Source organism: Equus przewalskii, chromosome 9 (genome assembly GCF_037783145.1).
Source record: "Equus przewalskii isolate Varuska chromosome 9, EquPr2, whole genome shotgun sequence".
NCBI lineage: Eukaryota > Metazoa > Chordata > Mammalia > Perissodactyla > Equidae > Equus > Equus przewalskii.
Genome location: NC_091839.1, coordinates 66589843 through 66608930, shown reverse-complemented (window position 1 = coordinate 66608930; position 19088 = coordinate 66589843). Strand labels below are relative to the sequence as shown.

Genomic DNA, 19088 nt, shown 5'->3' with positions numbered 1-19088 from the left:
CAAAGGTTTATTCTCTCATCTAAAATAAGTAGGAGATAGGCAGTCCAAGGCTAGCATGTAGGTTCCTCAGTGTTGAGGACTCAGACTCCTTCTGTCTCTGTACCATTCTTTTTTTTTTTTATTGAGTTATTGATAGGTTACAATCTTGTGAAATTTCAATTGTACATTAATGTTTGTCAGTCATGTTGTAGGTGCACCACTTCACCCTTTGTGCCCACCCCCCACCCCACCTTTCCCCTGGTATCCACTAAACTGTTCTTGGTCCATAGTTTTAAATTCCTCATATGAGTGGAGTCATACACAGATTATCTTTCTCTCGCTGGCTTATTTCACTTAACATAATTCTCTCAAGGTCCATCCATGTTATTGCAAATGGAATGATTTTGTTCTGTTTTGCAGCTGAGTAGTATTCCATTGTATATATGTACCACATCTTCTTTAGCCATTCGTCTGTTGATGGGCACTTAGGTTGCTTCCACGTCTTGGCTATTGTAAACAGTGCTGCAATAAACATTGGGGTGCACAGGACTTTTGGGATTGCTGACTTCAGGCTCTTTGGATAAATACCCAGTAGTGGGATGGCTGGATCGTATGCTAGTTCTATTTTTAGTTTTTTGAGGAATCTCCATACTGTTTTCCATAGTGGCTGCACCAGTTTGCATTCCCACCAGCAGTGTATGAGGGTTCCTTTTTCTCCGCAACCTCTCCAACATTTGTTGCTATTAGTTTTAGATATTTTTGTCATTCTAACGGGTGTAAGGTGATATCTTAGTGTAGTTTTGATTTGCATTTCCCTGATGATCAGCGATGATGAGCATCTTTTCATGTGCCTATTGGCCATCAGTGTATCTTCTTTGGAGAAATGTCTGTTCATGTCTCCAGCCCATTTTTTGATTGGGTTGTTTCATGTTTTGTGGTTGAGTTGCGAGAGTTCTTTATATATTAAGGATATTAAGCCTTTGTCAGATATATGACTTGCAAATATTTTTTCCCAGTTAGTGGGTTGTTTTTTTGTTTCAATCCTGTTTTCATTTGCCTTGAAGAAGCTCTTTAGTCTGATGAAGTCCCATTTGTTTATTCTTTCTATTGTTTCCCTTCTCTGAGAAGGCATGGTGTCCGAAAAGATCCTTTTAATACTGATGTCAAAGAGTGTACTGCCTGCGTTTTCTTCCAGAAGCCTTATGGTTTCAGGTCTCACCTTTAGGTCTTTAATCCATTTTGAGTTTATTTTGGTGAATGGTGAAAAAGAATGGTCAATTTTCATTCTTTTACATGTGGCTTTCCAGTTTTCCCAGCACCATTTGTTGAACAGACTTTCTTTTCTCCATTGTATGCTGTCAGCTCCTTTGTTGAAGATAAGCTGTCCATAGATGTGTGGTTTTATTTCTGGGCTTTCAATTCTGTTCCATTGATGTGTGCACCTGTTTTTGTACCAGTACCATGCTGTTTTGATTACTGTAGCTTTGTAGTATGTTTTGAAGTCAGGGATTGTGATGCCTCCCGTTTTGTTCTTTTTTCTCAGGATTGCTTTAGCAATTCGGGGTCTTTTGTTGCCCCATCTGAATTTTAGGATTCTTTGTTCTAATTCTGTAAAGAATGTCATTGGGATTCTGATTGGGATGGCGTTGAATCTGTAGATTGCTTTAGGTAGAACGGACACTTTAACTATGTTTATTCTTCCAATCCATGTACATGGAATGTCTTTCCATCTCCTTATGTCGTCATCCAATTCTCTCAGAAAGGCCTTGTAATTTTCATTATATAGGTCCTTCACTTCCTTAGTTAAATTTACCCCAAGGTATTTTATTCTTTTTGTTGCGATTGTGAATGGTATTGTATTCTTGAGTTCTTTTTCTGTTGGTTCATTACTGGAGTATAGAAATGCTACTGATTTATGCAAATTGATTTTATACCCTGCAACTTTGCTGTAGTTGTTGATTACTTCTAACAGTTTTCAATGGATTCTTTGGGGTTTTCTATGTATAAGATCATGTCATCTGCAAACAGCGAGAGTTTCACTTCTTCCCTCCCTATTTGGATTCCTTTTATTCCTTTCTCTTGCCTGATTGCTCTGGCCAGGACCTCCAGTACTATGTTAAATAAGAGTGGTGATAGAGGGCATCCTTGTCTCGTTCCTGTTTTCAGGGGGATGGGGTTCAGTTTTTGCCCATTGAGTATGATGTTGGCTATGGGTTTGTCGTATATGGCCTTTATTATGTTGAGGTAGTTTCCTTCTATGCCCATTTTGTTCAGAGTTTTTATCATAAATGGCTGTTGGATCTTGTCAAATGCCTTCTCTGCATCTATTGAGATGATCATGTGGTTTTTATTCCTCAGTTTGTTGATGTGGTATATCACGTTGATTGATTTGCGGATGTTGAACCATCCCTGTGTCCCTGGTATGAATCCCACCTGATCCTGATGTATGAGCCTTTTGATGAATTGCTGAATTCTGGTTGCCAAAATTTTGTTTAGAATTTTTGCATCTATGTTCATCAGTGATATTGGCCTGTAGTTCTCTTTTTTCGTGGTGTCCTTGTCAGGTTTTGGTATCAGCGTGATGTTGGCCTCATAGAATGTGTTAGGAAGTATTCCATCTTCCCTAATTTTTTGGAATAGCTTGAAAAGGATAGGTATTAAATCCTCTCTGAAAGTTTGGTAGAATTCCCCAGGAAAGCCATCTGGTCGTGGGGTTTTATTCTTTGTGATGTTTTTGATTGCTGTTTCAATCTCTTTCCTTGTGATTGGTCTGTTCAAATTGTCTGCCTCTTCTTGAGTGAGCTTTGGGAGATTGTAGGAGTCCAGGAATTTATCCATTTCCTCTAGGTTATCCATTCTGTTGGCATATAGTTTTTTGTAGTATTCTCTTATAATCTGTTGTATTTCTGCAGAGTCTGTTGTTATTTCTCCTCTTTCATTTCTGATTTTGTTTATTTGAGCTTTCTCCCTTTTTTTCTTTGTAAGTCTTGCCAGCGGTTTGTCAATTATATTTATCTTCTCAAAAAACCAGCTCTTTGTTTCATTGATCCTTTCTACTGCCTTTTTCGTTTCAGTAGTATTTATTTCTGCTCTGATTTTTATTATTTCTCTCCTTCTGCTGACTTTGGGCTTCATTTGTTCTTTTTTCTCTAGTTCAGTTAGGTGTGCTTTAAGGTTGCTTATTTGGGATTTTTCTTGTTTGTTAAGATGTGCCTGTATTGCAATGAATTTTCCTCTTAATACAGCTTTTGCTGTATCCCATATGAGTTGGTATGGCATGCTATCATTTTCATTTGTTTCCAGGTATTTTTTGATTTCTTCTTTAATTTCTTCAATGATCCATTGCTTGTTCAGTAGTGTGTTGTTTAGTCTCCACATCTTTGTGCCTTTCTCAGCTTTTTTCTTGTAATTAATTTCTAGCCTTATAGCACTATGATCTGAGAAGATGCTTGTTATTATTTCAATTTTTTTAAATTTGTAGGGGCTTGCCATGTTTCCCAACATATGGTCTATCCTAGAGAATGTTCCATGTGCACTTGAGAAGAATGTGTATTCAGCGCCTTCAGGGTGGAGTGATCTCTATATGTCTATTAAGTCCAATTGTTTTAGTTTTTCATTCAGCTCCACTATTTCCTTGTTGATTTTCTGTCTGGATGATCTGTCCATTGATGTGAGTGGGGTGTTGAGGTCCCCTACTATTATTGTGTTGTTTTTAACATCTTCCTTTAGGTCTGCTAATAGTTGCTTTATGAATCTTGGTGCTCCTGTGTTGGGTGCATAGATATTTATAAGTGTTATTTCTTCTTGATGAAGTGTCCCTTTGATTATTATATATTGTCCCTCTGTGTCTCTCTTTACCTGTCTTATTTTGAAATCCACTTGGTCTCATATGAGAATTGCAATACCTGCCTTTTTTCCTTGCTATTTGCTTGAAGTATTGTCCTCCAGCCCTTCACCCTGAGTCTGTGTTTGTCCTTGGGGCTGAGGTGTGTTTCCTGGAGGCAACAAATTGTTGGATCTTGTTCTTTAATCCATTTTGCCACTCTGTGTCTTTTTATTGGAGAGTTCAATCCGTTCACTTTGAGAGTGATTATTGATGCATGTGGACTTAATGCTGTCAATCTGTCGCTCATTATCTTGTTTTCCTGTGTTTCTTTTCCTGTGTGCTTTAGACTACCCATTTAATACTGCAATTTCTTATGCTGGGTTTCTTAGATTTTTCCTTATCTATGATTTGTGACTCTGTTCTGTACTTTATTTTAGTGTCTACTTTGAAGTTTGTATTTAGAATCTCGTGTATAATATAGTCTATTCTCTGGTGGTCTCTTACTTACTTGACCAATACTGATTTAGACCCTTTGCTCTTCCCCTCCTAAATAATTATTTTCATTTTTTATTCCAACTCGTCTTATTAATTTGTAGTTAGAGTGCTAAGATCGTCCTTGTTTTGGTAGTTTCCTTATTTTTACCCTAATGCTATAGTTGAATATTTGCTATCCTGTTCTGGTTCTATCCATCGGTCTCCCTAGTCTGTGGATTGTGTCCCCTTTCTCCCTTTTTTCTTTTTTCAAGTATGAGAGCCTTCTTGAGGATTTCTTGTAATGGAGGGCTTTTAGTTACAAATTCCCTTAACTTTTGTTTGTCTGGAAAAGATTTAATTTGTCCCTCATATCTGAAGGAAATTCTTGCTGGATAGAGTATTCTTGGCTGAAGGTTTTTATCCTTTAAAGCTTTGAATATATCACTCCATTCTCTCCTAGCTTGTAGGGTTTCTGTAGAGAAATCCGCTGACAGTCTGATAGGGGCTCCTTTATAGGTTATTCTCTTTTTTTTCTTACTTCCCTGAGTATTCTTTCCTTATCATTCCTATTTGCCAACTTTACTATTATGTGCCTTGCAGTGGGTCTTTTTACATTAACAAATCTAGGAGATCTAAAACCCTCCTCTACACACATTTGTCCGTTGATCCCTAGATTTGGGAAGTTCTCTTCAATAATTTCGTTAAGCACACTTTCTGCTCCATTTCCCTTTTCCATATTCTCGGGAATTCCTATGATCCTTATGTTCTTACTCCTCATTGAATCCATTATCTCTCGGAGATTTTCCTCATTTTTTTTAATTCTTAGTTCTCTTTCTTCCTCTGTCTGGCGCCATTCAGCCTGTCTGTCCTCGATTATGCTGATTTGCTCCTCTATGTGGTCTACACGGGCATTCAGGGAATCCGTATTCTGTTTTATCTGGTCCATTGTGTTTTTCATCTCAAGTAATTCTGTTTGATTCTTCTTTATGATTTCAATCTCTTTTGTGAAGTAACTCCAGAACTCGGCTTGTTTCTCTATCTTTCTCTCTACCTCATTGAGTTTTTTGATTATAGCTGCTCTGAATTCATTATCACTTAGTTTACCTAATTCCAAGTCCTCAGGACTTAATTCTGTGTTTTTATTGTTTTCCTTCTGGTCTGAGGCTTTTATAAATTGCTGGATGGTAGAGGAGCGGTTTTTTCTCATGGTGGTAGAATTCAGTTGCAGTTACAGCCTGTCACCACTAGATGGGGGTCGAGAGCAGCGTGTTATGAGCTCTCCGCCTTGGGGCAAGATGGCTGCGCCCACTGGCTCCGCTGCGGGGGAGGGGCTGTTACTCACACGCGCCGGTCTGGGTTCAGATCAGTTCTGTTCTCTGGTCGCCCAAGGCCTTTGATTTATAGGGTCCCCGCGGACAGAAGCTTTCCCCCGTCAGCGAGTCTCCACTGAATCAGCACCAGGAGTCCTGGATGATCCCCCCGTCGTGCGGCCCCTCCCCCGCTCCTTCCCGACCCGCGCCGCACCGATCGCAGACTCTAGGGGAGGGAGTGATGTTCTCTCTACCGTTCCAGCGCCTCCGAAGGTGTAAAGCTAGGTTTATGTTCTCCACCTTCTTGGTATTGTAGGTCTCTAACGAGCTGGCATTATGTTTATTCTCTGAAATTCAGTTCTTCCAATCTCTTGTTGTATTTTGGAGGGGAGAGAATCCCAGGTCAGCTCACCCCGCCATTTTGCTCCACCCACTCCCCCCTCTGTACCATTCTTAACCCATGGTTTCTATTCTTATGGTTGTCTATGGTCCAAGAAGGTGACTCCAACTCCGTCACATCTGTATCCTAGTCAGAGAACAGGAGGAAGGAATGCCATCTAAACCAAGTCTCCATTTAAGTAATCTCCCTTGAAGTCTCCTACAGCATATCTGCTTATATCTCATTGGCCAGAACTTAGTCATATGACCACACCTAGCTGCAAGGGAGTCTGGGAGAGAGCGTCTTTTTACTGGGCACATGTCCACATGGAATAAAACCAGGGTTCTATTACTAAGGAATATCAGAGAAACTGAGTAATTTGTTCTGGGTCTTATGACTAGAGATCAGGAAGGAACTGCCTCTATTTTCTAGGTAAGTAATTTTGTTATTATGTTTAGTATTTGGAGCATGTGTTTATTTTGACCATCCACAAGGTAGATTATATTTGGGGATATTTTCCTATTGGTCTTTTTATTTTTCTATATTTTTAGTGTATCCTTAAATTGATAGTAGGCACAGTTTTTAAGACAATTTCATAAATTCCCATCATGATTAAATTGTATGATAATACCAGAGAAATGGAAACAGTAATTTCAAAAACTGCTAGACTTCTGAATACTTAGCATGTATTTCAGCATACTCAGTATCTGTTTTCTTTTCTTGCTAGGTTCAAAGGCTCTCTCTTGGAAGTATTCCACGATCTATGAAGGTTATCCTGGAAGATGACTTAGTAGACAGTTGCAAATCTGGTAAGAATTAACTTTCGTTAGCTCATGTAGCAGGTCCTAAAGTATTGATTAGGAGAAGCCACTTTTGCTTGTTTTATAGATGAAGATCCTGACTTGCCCAAGGTCACTTGGAGAGTTAAGTGGCAGAACTGGAACATGAACCCAGATCTACTGACTGCTAGTCCAGGACTCTCTTCAGTGCACCATAGCTTAATAGCAGCAACTTAAAAAAATGTAGTGGATTTAGTGGGCAGTTATATAAAATGCATCACAGGATGTGACTCCATCAGTTGCTACTGGCACTCTTATTGGTGTCTAGAGAAAGGAGGTGATTGTTTCTGCTCTGTGCAGGTGACACCACTGCAGGAGTTACATTAATTTTGCAGTGTTTCCATTGACCAATTGCCTGAATTGGGAGGGAACTCAAAACCATACTGAATGAAGAACTGTAGTGTTTAGCATGGAGAAGCCTCAGGAAGGACATGACAGCCAACTTACGTTAGTTGGAAGATTGTCATATAGAAATAGAATTGAAATTACAGAAGATATTGTTGGGTTTCAGTGGGTTGAAGCTACAGGAAGGTAGATTTTGACTCAGTTCTAATAATCAGAGGTGTCCAACATGGGCCTTGGATGCTGGTGAGTTTCTTTTCTTAGAGACAGTCAAGCAGAGGATGTACAGCATCTTGTTCGTGATGTAGGCCTCATGATGGCAGTTGATCTGGATGATCTACAATGTTTCAGCCTTCAGAGCTGAGCCTCCGAGCTGTTCTGGAAATCCAAGGGCTCCAGAAGCCCAGTCATTGCGATGTCATTCTGAGTTATACTTTGATATTTAGGCCAACCAGGCACCTCCTAAGCTTTCCTCTGCCCCTCTCAACTCACCTTGTCCCTTTTATTCCTCATTGGGGAGCCAGGGAAGAAATCAAACTTAGAAGTATTTGTGGAAGGCTGAGGATTAGTATCAGCCACATCTGTAGAATAGAAGTGTTCTACACTGAATTCTTTTGGTTTTTTTATAGATTTTATTTGTCCTTTTTCTCCCCAAAGCCCTCCGGTACATAGCTGTGTATTTTTAGCTGTGGGTCCTTCTAGTTATGGCATGTGGGATGCCACCTCAGCATGACCTGATGAGCGGTGCCATGTCCACGCCCAGGATTCGAACTGGCGAAAGCCTGGGCTGCTGAAGCGAGCACGGGAACTTAACCACTCAGCCACGGGGCTGGCCCCTCCACTGAATTTTAAAATCATTGTTTTTACAGAGAAAACAGTAAGGAAATATTTTGTTTGAAAAATTAAGATATTAGGAGATTTTGTAAATCAGCAGTGTAGCCCAAGAGGTTAAATACTATTCTCTCTTCTGCAGTAACCACATTTAAAGATAAGAGAGATTCTTAATAAAATTTGATAGGTTTTTTAAATGGATGTGTTGGTGACGTTTGCATATATAATGCAAAATGAGAGACTGAGAGAATAAAGGGTGCTTTCTTCAGCTGTTGGTAGAGGGTAGGGCTGTAACATTTACATGCACTGGTCAGCTCAGGGTGAAGATGTCAGACAGAAGCATACTGCTTTCATAGTGTAGAGCTTAACAGTCTTTTGGGTTTAGAGACTTTCAATCCAAAGCACAGTTATCCTCAGAGCTGCAAAGCTTTCATCAGCATCTCTTAGGCTACTATTTCCAGCCCAAGAAAAGGCGAATGGAAACTTGTTTTCGTAAAGACAGCATCTTCTGCCCCCAACACACATTCCCAAGCCTTGACCAGACCTTTGTCTGTGAGGAGGATATAAGAGCTTATCCATTCTCTTTCTTTTTCTTATTCCGAATAACTTTAAAACTCTTGCTTTTACCATTTGCCTAACAATTTCAACTTGCTATTCAACATTTAAGTTAAACTGAAGATGGGTCAGAAAATGGAAGTGATTGTTAAACCTTAGCTGAATTTGTCAACAATTGCGTTTCAGTCACGTCAGCATTCCCTGCTTTAAATATTTCCCATTCTCACTCAAACACCCTTAATCTCTATAAAACAAACAGCACAAGTGTGTCCACCGGGCAGGAACAGGTATGTCCACTCTGCTATTCCACATCCCAGTTGTCCCCTCCTGGGCAGATCAAAAGTACTTTATTTCTCCAAATTCTGTCATTTCCCTTTTCTTAACCCTAAAATTCTCCAAATGCCTCATTTATAAAATATTTACTGAGCTGACATTTCATTAAAAAGATGAGGCAAACACTCTGGAAATAAAAGAGTTCAGTATCTAGAGTCAAGAATAATTCTTTATCAAAGAAGTCCCCTCATCCACCCAAGAATCACCAACCCGTATTTTGAAATTTATGTCAAATATACTAATAGTTTATAGTTGTCTAAACAGTACCCTAGGAAGTAACAGCTCTGATCATAGATTGCTGCCAAAAGGACAAGGCTGTGTCAGAGTACCTTGTTCATATAGGACTCTGGATTTTTACCAAAATCTATCATACCTGGATCAGCAAAGCAGTGCTTATATGAGCTTAGCCTGAACATGAAAATATCCTTTGATAAAGAATAAGGTGTTTTCATGCAGTTCATCCAAACTGAAGGTTTTCAGCACTGAAAAAAATCTTAAGCTATTTTTCTTTTACGTGTCACTAGTAATGAAGAATGGATGGACGCAGTCTGTCAAGAGCTATTTTTTCATTTATCCATAGCTAGGAATCTCTTTGGGAATCAAAGGACATAAATGGCATAATCCTTGCCCTTCAGGAATTTACAGTTGAGTTAGGAACCCCAGTCTGACACTGCAGAGTAATAAAGTTGGAGGTTGTGTGCTGATAACTGTCAGTGCAGCAGGAGCTCGGCGATGGGTCTGACTGGGAATGGCTGCAGCTTTAAATATGCTTCAGAAGATAGAGCAGCACAAAGAGATTGGACTGTATAAAAGTAAGGATTTTAGCTTCCCGAAAATAACGTTGTCTTTAATCACTTTTACTACAGAAATCTTTAAATGACTATCTTTTCGCTTGGACTATCATATACCTCACGATTATTCTGATGACCACATGAATCTGCCATTCAATAAATATTTGAATAAATAAAAACGTGTATATATTAAAAGCTTTATAAAGATATTAGTTGCTCTACAAATGTAGGTGTAGTGTAATAATACAGCTTAATATTTATTGAGCACTTATTAAATTGTAGGTACTGTATTAAGTAATTTACAAACGTTATCTGACTTAATTCTCACTATAGTCCTACGATGTAAGTATAATTATTCCCATTTTGTAGGTCAAGACATAGGCCCAGTACAGTTCGGTAACTTGGCCAAGGTCACATAGCCAGTGAGTGGGGGAGGTGGGATTTGAATCCAAATCTGACGAGTCAGTGCTCTTGGCCCTTCTTTAGTCCTCTACATTTTCCAATTATCACTGCTTATTAAAGTCAGATTCTTACTAGTGGGTGCTATATCTAAAAGTTAAGTTCCCCATTAAAATCGCCATGGTAGAGGACTGTTCCAAGAGCTCTTAGAGAGTTGCCCCAGTCCTTTTTATCTAAAAAACCAGAGGCAGACAGTATAGTAAATGCTCATTATTCTTGATTGGGTTTGAAAACCATCCAAGCAATGGCTTAGGAAGGATCTTGAAAACATGTGTAAAGCACTTATTTAAGGTGTTTGTCACCATTTATGATGAAGTCGCCTTGTGCTAGAAATATGCTTTCTATTGTGAATTGCTGCCACCAGTGCCATGCATTTAGCATTTACAGAACTCTCTTCTTGAAAATCAAAAGCTCTGCACATTACACATTACACATGGAAATTTAGAGAGTAAAAAGCATTTTGCATCAGCAAATATCATATATTTTGACACAGGTTTGGAAATGAAGATTTGCATGTTTAGTTCAGAGACAATATTTGTTGTGCAAAATATAAATACCAGGATTGGGTTTAGGGTATGTCCAACATCCTATGTTCAACAAGAGTGAAATCTTTGGGGACTAGGATTATGTCTTTTTTCTTTTGGCCCCCTTTTCTTCCGTGCCAAAATATTGAATGCCAAGCACCCATATATGCTTGTTAATTGATGCATTAAACTGTATATAATAATAAGCAGAGATAGCAATGTTTGGAGAATGTGCCTATAAACTACCCTCGGCCTCTTAGGAAAATCTGTAAAAGTTTAATATTCTGCACACCAGGAATGGGAGAGTTTCCTTGGGTGGGAAGGAACAAACCAAGAAGGAACAAGCAGAGTTGTGTCTTGTGCTTTCATAGGTTATGGAACAAGCTTTGAAGTAGAACACGTATTCATTGATTTCTTAGTTTATTCATTCTTTTGTTCATTAAAAAAAGGCAGTGAGTAAAATGTTAAGAAATGTAAGTAAAAATTAATATGTAAGAAACTAAAACTAGTATCGGTGTTAGCACAAGATTTTCTCCTTTCCTGACACCAAATTGATTATAGTTTAACCTTCTGGCTGCAATTCCCACCTCTTATTTATTTATTTATTATTATTATTTTCCCTGCTTTTATCTCCCTAAATCCCCGCCAGCACATAGTTGTGTATTTTTAGTTGCGGGTCCTTGCAGTTGTGGCATGTGGGACGCCGCCTCAGCGTGGCCTGATGAGCAGTGCCATGTCTGCGCCCAGGATCCAAACCAGTGAAACCCTGGGCCGCCAAAGCAGAGTGCGCAAACTTAACCACTCAGCTACAGGGCTGGCCCCCCCCACCTCTTATTTAAATGAGAACTATACGGTTAGAGATTCTGAGAGGACAAGCATTTCACCCAATATAATAACAATGAATAAACCATTAAGTAAACTGTTTTCCCAAGGAAGAGTAATAATTTGATGTGATTATCATATGGCAGATTAAGAAAAATAAAAATGCTGACTTTAGCTTTTAGCTGTGCAGATACAAGTGCCTGTAAAGAAAAAAAAAATCAGGAATATGTGATGTTCTTTTGCCCCCAAATTGCTTTCCGGATGAGTATACACCACTCAGCCCTGGTGGGAGAGTGGTTTATTTCTCACTTCTGGTCCTTTGTCATGCGAGTCTGTGCCTAGAGGCAGGATGCTACTGCTGGACTCACTTGGTGCTTTTTCCCAGGCGATGACCTCACTATTTATGGGGTCGTAATGCAACGGTGGAAGCCCTTCCAGCAAGATGTGCGCTGTGAAGTGGAGATAGTCCTGAAAGCTAATTATGTCCAAGTAAATAATGAGCAGTCTGCAGGGATCATCATGGATGAGGAGGTCCGAAAGGAATTTGAAGATTTTTGGGAATACCATAAGACTGATCCTTTTGCAGGTTTGTGATTAAAGGTATAAAACTGATAATTATTAATGGCATTTTGTTCAATAACAGTTAAATATGACATCTGGGATTGGGGGCAGCTTACATGCTGCATAACTCAATGATTGAGTTAGAAGAGTAGTAGCATTAGGACCTCTAGCCAGTCTCCCTTTCAGGCCCTTTTCTGGCACACTCTTTTCTATTTAGAGATCTTACTAGGAAATTAGGCTGAATTCCAAGAGATTTTCCATTTCTAACTATTATTTTAACGTCTTTAATACTGCCAAAATAATTTCAGAGTTTTCTACCTTCTTTACCAGTCAAATATACAGTTCCTCCTTATATAAGCAAAACTCATTCTATTATGAAATCTCATCCTGTTAAAGCCGTTTTCCTTTTCTGGTGTACCTTAGATAATAAAGACAGCTTCACACTATTTTCAATTATCACCTGAAGATTTAAAAATATGGAATAAGTAGGAAAGAGATGAGAGTTAGAAAGATGCAAAAAATAAGCTTTGTCATAGCAGCAGAAATTTTTGACAGTGACCCTAAGAGGTAATTACACAGATGAAAACATTACAGCCTTTGGGTTCATAGACTATTGTTTATTTAAAAATCCCAAACGTATAAAACACCAATTAAATCTTCAAATGTCTGTTTTCATTCTTTCTTGGAGGCATCTTCTGAGAATAATAAACCGAAGCCAGTAATAGACTATTTCTAATAAACTTTACCTCAAATACATAGTGATTATTCTTAAATTACATGCAGAACTGGACAGATACCATTTCACAGAATAAGGCTTTCATTTGCCTAAATATAGGCAGTTTGCTTTTATTTCGTGGGTTGATTTTGTTTTTGCTTGTGTGTGTAGCACATATGTAGTGGTTCCTGATCATTCATTTATCTGATCTATACAGAGAGAACCAAAGGTTTCTCCACTGTGACTTTATTAAGCAAGCCCTTTGAAAATCATATGTATTTTTAAATGAATTTTTTTACTTAAAATTGTCTCATACGATCAGGTCCTTACAAAATCTGCAACTCTTCCTTGGACCATGGTCATTCCTTATTAATTGCAGTGCCACAGCTCAGCTCCATCTAGTAACAGTGAAGGACGGTCATCATCCAGTGCTCTAACCAGACCATCAGAAGTGCTCTGTGCTGGTGACTAAAGAGTCCATCTCGTTTTAATTAGAAGGCTATAGCTGCCCAGCTCATTTACTGGATAAAAGGAAGAAATAAATATAATACCCTTGTGAGAAATCTAAGTAGGAAGACAAGGAGAAAATGAGACAACATTTTTTGTTTTAGTGTGAAGGGATTCTGCTTTCTTAGTTTCTTAAGTACCAGTATCAGCACACTCGCTTCACCATTTCAAAGCGTGTGTGTGTGTTGGGGATGGGGTGAGGTAGGTGAAGGTGGGGAACTGGATCCAACAGGGCGTCTTCATTTTGCTAAAGACAGAGATTACTTCACTGCTTTGCTCTTGGAGGTTGACCTGCTTCATTAAGACCTGATACTGTGGTTATTGACTAGGAGGAGCCAAAGGTTTTATTCTGATCTACATTGACCTCAGGGATCCCTTGACCCTGGCACTTAGATGCTGGATAGAAACCCAAACATAGGGCTTGGGGTCTGTTGGGCCTTCTGAACCCACTCTGGAGTGACTCAGTTATCTTAGATCTGAAAAGCTCTCTTCATTGGGGTAACTGAGGGCCATGCCACAAGAGTGGGTGACTAGGCTGTAGCCACACTTTTAACATGGTCTAGAACCAGAAATTTGGGAAGGAGGGGAAGGGGTAGTAGTCAGTCTAATGCAGTCTCTTCCCCGAAGTAGCCATGGGAACTTCTCTTGCCACAATCCAAGGAATTGAGTTTCTCAAAATTAGACAACAAATTTAGGGTAATGGCCCTTCTCCCTTTGCTTTTCTCTGGTACCTTAGACCTGCCTTCATAGTATCTTTTGTATTGACTACAATGTAAGGAAACCAAGATCAGAAATAAGCACAAGTAATATGGGTAATATAATAGTTAACAGTTAAGTAGCTCCTACTGTGTACCAGGTATTGTATGTTCTATATGCTGTACGATTAACTCCTTGATCCTCAACAATTCCATGCAATACCATTATTATGTCCATTTTCCAGATAAGGAAATGGAGGCAGAGAGGTTAAGAAACCTGGCCCCAGTCAGACAGCTAGTAAGTAGTAGCACTGGGATTTGAATCCAGGCATCTGACAGAGCCTGTGCTTTTTACCACTGAGATATGCTTCCTGTCAGCACGTTAGTCACTGAATCCACCTTTACTCAGGGAAGCCGGCTCTTTAACAGTTTTGGCTTGGACATGTCCCAGGTCAGTTGGCCTACTGGTAAACTTGCTTGTTGAGCCTATTCCTTCCTTCTTTTCATGTGTAATCTCTCGATTCTGATCAGAATTTACCTACCTGCTGGCAGGTCTTCTTAGCTGCTTAGATCCCAGAACTTACTTCATCTTTTTTCTCTGGCTTTTTACCTCAGGAAAGGGAGGGATTCCCTCCAGCAGTTAGTGAACTTCCATTCAGGATTTACTTATTCTTTTTTATGGTCCTTTTTACTAAAAGGCTTGCTTTCTTCACCATTTCTGCCATCCCAGGTCACATGACCATGGCTTAGTTGCCACTGAGTCAATTTTGATTCATTACAAAAAGTAGCCTTTGTGTATAGGGCTGTGAATTGTGGAGGAAGGCCCTTTCCTTTCAAGCCTTTGATGGTTTACCAGAAAAGCTTCTGGAAATAAAATCATCAGCTAAAGTAGTACCTGTACAATTATCTTCCTCCTGGAAAGAGCTATCACTGAAACATGAATACCAACTCAGAGATAAAAATAAACGTCCTGAATCATGCAACTTCATTACCAGCATGTGGATACTAATTTCTGGTAACATGAATGTAGACATACAGAGTGCCATCAGAGTAGTGAACTCCATATAAGTTAAGACAGACTCAGGAAAGGCTTGTTGGAACCTCCTGGGTTCTAAGAGCCTCTCTTGGTTGATTAGGCCAGTGACCGAGTGAAACACCTACCTTAGTCATGGATGGGATAGGCAGATTCTCAGATCTGGTGTTTTGACATTTGTGAAAACAGAATCTAAAACAGGGATATTCTCTTATTTAAAGCACACGATCAGAAGCATCTAAGACCTCCAGTTTGGACTGCTGGAGTTGTAGTTTATAATGATCTTAATACTCTGATATCCTAGTAACTTATTCTAATAAAACAGAATTTACCAAACAGCTCAGAGCAAATGCTGAATGGCTTTGCAGGGTGGGTTTATTTTACTTCTCTTCTACCTCTGGAGAAGCTCCATGAGCTCCAAGTACCTCTTGTATTTAAAGGTTACTGACTTATTCTGAGATCGAGCACCTTCCTTTTATTTAGGCAGTGGAGTAATTTTACTGAAATTACTGCACAAAAATTGCAGCTGGTACTGTTTTTGAGGGATAATGTTGGCCTATTCAGGTAGAAAAACAGATTCCTTTCTGTCCCTTCTAAAGTATTATAAACTTACAGAAACTTAAGCAGGTAGCACCCAGGAATAAAAAGCAGACATTTCATCCCAGGGCATTAATAAGAAAAGGACTTTTAGGAGCAAAACAAATATATTCACTCCTTTTAGTCATTTGGAAATAGTCCTCTTGATCATTTTAGATGGGAGTGTGTCTCTAGGAAGATAGGATAGGAAGGGACATTTCAGTTAGGATTTCTTGAAAATTATTGGTAATTTCTGACCTTTCTGCCTTTCCTAGGAAGGAATGAAATATTGGCCAGCTTGTGCCCTCAAGTTTTTGGGATGTATCTAGTAAAGCTTGCTGTGGCCATGGTGCTGGCTGGTGGGATTCAAAGGACCGATGCTACAGGAACACGAGTCAGAGGTTAGTACCTATTTAAAAATTTTGAGAAATATTAACACATACAAGGAGAGAAGCCAGAATTCTTCTTTCCTGAATAAAAATTTCTTGTTGAGCTTTATTTTCCAAATGTTATCTTTTAAAGCTGAAAGCTGTCTGACTAATACTTAGTCCAGCATCAGGAGCTACTTTCTAGAATTTGTCTTTCCAAAAAGAAGTCCTAAGTTTTTCAATGAGTGTGTGTTTTTGCACCAGCCTATAAGGGTGCCACAAAATAAAATCTTTATGTTTCTATTACTGTCTATATTTTTCATTGGGTCCCCTGTCTCTCTTCAAGAGGAAAAGATTAGAAAGAGTGCTTTTTAGTGTCTCCAAGTCAGCGTCTCTCCATCTGTGAGTGTCAGTGTGTTTCTCTCAGACTGCCGCTCTCAGTCATCTGCCTGCTGGTTCCCCTTCTGTGGGTAGGTAGCACATATGCCATCTGCCCTGAGGTGCTGCTCAAGGTCATGCGTTCAAGCAAAGATCACTCTAAGTGTGTAATTATGTCCAGCTGGCAGAAAGCTTTTTTGCGGCTAACACACTTAACTGACCTGAATCTGGCATAGAGTATGTTTATTGTGGCCCTCATGTGGCCTATAATAACCAAAGTCTAAACCAAAAGACTAAAGGGACATTATTGTAAATCAGGCTATTAGTAGGGACTCTAAAACCATAGAGTAGAGTATAGAATAGTAAATATAATAAAGTTTATGTGTATTTGTATATTGTATGTTTTGATCACCTGCTGCTTGCAAGGCACGCTGCTAAATGTTGAGCTTAAATGGGCGTTTATTAATATATTTAGAAAATACTCAAATATTACTGAATAAATTTGATCAGTGAGATAATAGATACTTTATGTTAGATTTGAAAAATAAGAGTAAGGGGCTGGCCCCATGGCCGAGTGGTTAAGTTCCCCTGCTCTGCTTTGGTGGCCCAGGGTTTCACTGGTTCGGGTCCTGGGCGTGGACACGGCGCCGCTGGTCAAGCCATGCTGGGGCGGCATCCCACGTGTCACAGCTAGAAGGACCCACAACTGAAAAAATAGACAACTATGTACCAGGGGGCTTTGGGGAGAAAAAGGAAAAATAAAATCTTTAAAAAAAAAAGGAAAAATAATAGTACTTGGATAGATATTTCATTAAACTACCAAAATTTTCATAAAAGGAAAAGGTTTTCACTTAACTGTTGGAGTCATAAGTGATTTGATATTTATAAAGCCCTTACAAAGTTTCGAACACTTAAAAAAGTGCCTAAGTAAAAACAATAAAATATTTATATGGCTAGTATGGAAAGATTTAATCACAGCAGTTTGGTATTTAAAAATAGATTAAATAAAATCAGTAATATTATAAGCCAGAATTTTTAAAAATGTTAAACATAGGCCCAAACATCTGGAAATGGCACAGAAATCTATTAAAAGAATTTAGATTTTAAGTGTCATATTCAGAAATCAATTAAAGATTGTTATTTATGATGACAGTTAACCTTTCTAAAGATATTCTAGTTAAAGCCTTCCTCAAATGACCTTAAACAAAAGCATTATATAAAATATAAATTGTGGTGGCATTCCAAGTGGACCATTTTCTTTTTGATTAATTATACTTACTCATGAGTCTTTTCATAGAAATGTAAAACTTTACATTATTTACTTTTTTCTAGGTGAATCTCATCTTTTATTGGTTGGGGATCCTGGCACAGGGAAATCTCAATTCCTCAAATATGCAGCAAAGATTACACCGAGATCTGTGCTCACCACAGGAATTGGATCTACTAGTGCAGGTATTTTACATGACAATTACAATTAATTAAAGGTGACTACAGAAGCTAACACAATGTTTTTTTCCTTATGAAAATCAGTACCTGTAATAGGATAAATTTCAAGCTGATTTTTGAGTTACTGCCAAAAATTGAAGGGAATATGTAGCATTACTTTTGTAGCTCTACAAAAATATTTTAAAAGCTCCACCTTCAGTTAAAGTTATTTTCCAAAAACTTATCCCATATTATCTTTTGCATCTTAGTTTTGAATACTATTCAATTTTCCCATTCTCCAGTGATCAACATCATACATACTTATGCCAGAAAAAGTATGTATCATCTGGCATTTGAATGAAGACACAGCAAACAGAGCACTGAAAGAAATTAAATAGGGGGAAATCTCACTTTACAACAGTAGATAGAAGGGGCCAGCCCTGTGGCCGAGTGGTTAAGTTTGCACACTCCACTGGGGCCGCCCAGGGTTTCGCCGGTTCAGATCCTGGGTGCTGACATGGCAACACTTGTCAGGCCACGTTGAGGCAGCGTCCCACATGCCACAACTAGAGGGACTGCAACTAAGATATACAACTATGTACTGGGGGATTTGGGGAGATAAAAGCAGAAAAAAAAAAAAAAGATTGGCAACAGTTGTTAGCTCAGGTGCCAATCTTTAAAAAAAGAAGTAGATAGAAGGTGTAGAGCTTAAGGCATTTCCATGCTTATAGATCTGGTGGGCAACAGTAGCTCTACTGAAAATTCGTCTCAGTATGTGGAAAGCATACTTTCATCATTGTGGAGCTTCATTCATACATTGTAATGATTCTTCAATAAGTAACTGTAAAAGCCTTTGCAGGGGCTGGCCCAGTGGTGGAGTGGTTAAGTTTGCACGTTCCACTTCTGCGGCCCAGGGTTCACCAGTTCGAATTCTGGGTGTGGACATGGCACTGCTTGGCAAGCCATGCTGTGGTAGGTGTCCCACATATAAAAATAAAAATAGTAGAGGAAGATGGGCACGGATCTTAGCTCAGGGCTAATCTTCCTTAATAAAACAGCCTTTGCAGATAGAATGTCAAGATTTGATTAAAAAGTGATTTTAGGAAAAAATTAGTTAAAAAACCTGTTTTGATGCCATTTTGTATTTTTATACCATTTTATTGGGGAAATAGTTCCCTTACTCTTCTGTAATAGGCCCTTGGTTTCACACATTCTACAAATGCTATTTGCTACTTCTTAGGGATACCTAATGTCCATGGCCTGTGCTCAGATTTCTTATGAGAAGCTTACACCTGAAAACTTAGCAGAAAGCAGCAAATGCTCCATTAATGGTCCTACATGATGAGAAGCCCCGTTCTAAGGGGCT

At 38.9% G+C, this 19088-nt stretch overlaps 1 protein-coding gene across 6 annotated transcripts in view; it reads left to right on the top strand.

Annotated features, from left to right (window-relative positions):
* The window catches only part of LOC103559605 (DNA helicase MCM9), an 85427-nt gene that overhangs the window by 10274 nt on the left and 56065 nt on the right, over positions 1–19088 (top strand). For 4 of the 6 annotated variants that reach the window (XM_070559332.1, XM_070559333.1, XM_070559334.1 and 1 more), the window contains exons 4-7: positions 6696–6777; positions 11850–12050; positions 15827–15952; positions 17630–17749. In XM_070559332.1, the coding sequence (XP_070415433.1) occupies positions 6696–6777; positions 11850–12050; positions 15827–15952; positions 17630–17749 (529 nt within the window). Of the gene's footprint in view, positions 1–6695; positions 6778–11849; positions 12065–15826; positions 15953–17629; positions 18411–19088 lie in introns of those variants that run through there. The other 2 variants (XR_011522637.1, XR_011522638.1) reach the window with 2 other exon arrangements.